Source organism: Phaethon lepturus, unplaced genomic scaffold (genome assembly GCF_000687285.1).
Source record: "Phaethon lepturus isolate BGI_N335 unplaced genomic scaffold, ASM68728v1 scaffold20639, whole genome shotgun sequence".
NCBI classification, from domain to species: domain Eukaryota; kingdom Metazoa; phylum Chordata; class Aves; order Phaethontiformes; family Phaethontidae; genus Phaethon; species Phaethon lepturus.
Genome location: NW_010564086.1, coordinates 51,422 through 53,821, shown reverse-complemented (window position 1 = coordinate 53,821; position 2,400 = coordinate 51,422). Strand labels below are relative to the sequence as shown.

The following is a 2,400-nucleotide window of genomic DNA, read 5'->3' as shown; positions in this document are numbered from 1 at the left end:
TGTAGAAAGATTATTGTACAAAGCATAGTTAATAATTCACAACACTGGTATTCAACTTGACCAATTACAATGAATTCACAAAAATGGTTTTAATTATACCCACTCTTTTCTATCCACCCACCCCAATATGTAAACAAATTTCTCACAATGACAATGGTAAGACTGCAGTTACTGAGATGTACCGTATGTGAAAGACAACACCTAGGGTAAAGGCCTGGATGTGACAATTCCAGTATGTGCTCCTGCTCACTTCCCATTCTAGACTGCAAGCACCTTTTTTAGACTCTTGCAGTCATTAAATAAACAGAACTTACTGGTAAATGGAGCTTTTCTCCTAATGCAGGCTTCTGGAGTCAAATTGATGAAAAGTAACATGCTTATATAGACCAAAAGAAATAATGACTTGGGAAAAACGAATCAATCATACCAAAACTCTCTGAGCAATGATAATGTACAGTATTGCAGCTGCATGTTACTAAGACAAAAAACTCTTGGCATTACAAAGATGAAGACCTCTGTTCACACAAGCCAATTTTAATGGGCTGTTAAGCATTTGGTTAAAAACAGGCTTGTACTAGTCTCACTGAAAAGGAAACACTTGTCAAAATGTTTTTTTTTAAAAATACTGTAGGACATCTTCTAAATTGCAATTTAAATATTAAAATCTTGTTTCAGAAGTTCCTCGCTTCAGGTTGTTACTCAAAAACTCATCATGTTCAAAACTCAAATTATTATGAGATCTTGATATCATAAGAAGCTTTTCCTTATTAGTAAAGTCTTTCTTGACTGCTGCTTGTGGCACGAGTAACCTATCCATCGGGTCCTCTTTGTTTTCTAGTTTCATATACCCTTTACTGTTGCTCCGATCCAGTCTGGGCCAGCTGGGGTGCTTCCTTTGTTCAGCTTGGACAGTGAGCGTAGACGGACCCCTGTCCAAGTCCAGGGACTTCGAATGTGAAGACAGAAGGTGCAAAGATGTGTTGGACCCAAACTGTTTCCTGGCAGTACCAGGGGATAAAAGCTTTCCTGTGCTTGGTCCGAGAGTCATAGAAGATTTGAACTGATCAGATGGAGCGTCCACAAATGAATTGTGTCGTGGCAGCATGGTAGCGGCCGGTCTGTAGGACTCATTGGTATCAGTTAGTGGAATGGCCAGAGAATCCATCGACAGATTTCTAGACCGACTCCTAGTGATCTCAGAGTCCTCAGTTATGTTGTCTATACTAGGCTCATCAATAACACAGTTATTCAGTTTAATTACTGGCAGTGTGAAAGCACTAATGGAAGATGATACAATGGATTTTGTTTCACACTTTATAGAGCTAGTGTTTTTGTCATCTGAAGCCTTGCTGGAGGCAGGGTAAAGTCCAAAGACTGAACTAGACTGTTCTGTCAGCAGAGGTGGCAGGAGGCTACCAGTGGTCCTATCTTCATTTAGGGTAATCTCATCTTCTTCAGCAGAACTATCCTTTCTAAAATTACTCTTGAAGCCAGAGAAAGACGCAACCGTGTTCGCAGCCAGCCGTGATGCGCATGAGATCCCACTGTGCCCGAGTTCTCCTTCCCCCGACAAGCCAGTGAAGGCACCACTCAGCTGCTTTTGTTCCTTGATCCTCAAGGTATGGATGTCTATTACAGTGGAGTATATGTCTCTCATGTGTATGATTTTTGTTTCCTTGTCACGGTTTTCATGCAGAATGGCATTTGCACAAATAAAAATGAAGATTCCAATGCCCATAGTAAAAGGGCCCAGCATTTTCATCTTATCCGAGTGCACATGCTGTTCAAAGAAACGAAGTAAAATGCTTCCTTGGCTTCTCAGGACCTGGGTTTCATTTACAGATAGAGTATCTTCAGATTCCAAAAGCTGTTCTTTTTGGGGCCAGTATCCAAGGATGGCCATTGCAATTCCCAAGAAAGCAATAAGCACTCCCAAAACAAGGAAGAATCCCGATGGAGAATAGAGACGGATTTTGCCCCTGACAATTACTACATCTGCCCTGGGCCGGCGTCTGACTGGTTTCTTCTCCTCAGAAGCTGGTGCTGTGGCAAGATTTACATGTTGCTGAGACCTGGCAGAGTCTTGCCTTTTTAAGGCAGCCAGTCCTGTTATGACTCCGCCGGTTGCTATCATAGTTCTATATTGTGCCCTGGAGGAAAAAAAAAAAAAAAGAGAAAAAACCAGAAATATTGAGGCAAGCAAAGGTACTGTCCGCAAATATAAAGAGCACTTAGTGAATCTGTAGATATTTCTTGATAATCAAAATATTCATGACTTTAAAAAAGCTGCTATATCTTAAGACAGTTATGACATAATAGCATAATGCTGAGATTCCCATGACATCTTAAAAGAAATTTCCAAAAGTCTTTTATCATTGTAAATATAGGTGATAAATCTTC

General features: G+C 40.5%; 1 protein-coding gene across 1 annotated transcript; it reads right to left on the bottom strand.

Moving 5' to 3' along the window:
• Nucleotides 1-658: 658 nt before the first annotated feature.
• On the bottom strand, nt 659-2,134 carry TMEM200A (transmembrane protein 200A). The gene has a single exon (XM_010294759.1). The coding sequence runs from the start codon at nt 2,132-2,134 to the stop codon at nt 659-661; it is 1,476 nt and encodes a 491-aa protein (XP_010293061.1).
• Nucleotides 2,135-2,400: the final 266 nt, after the last annotated feature.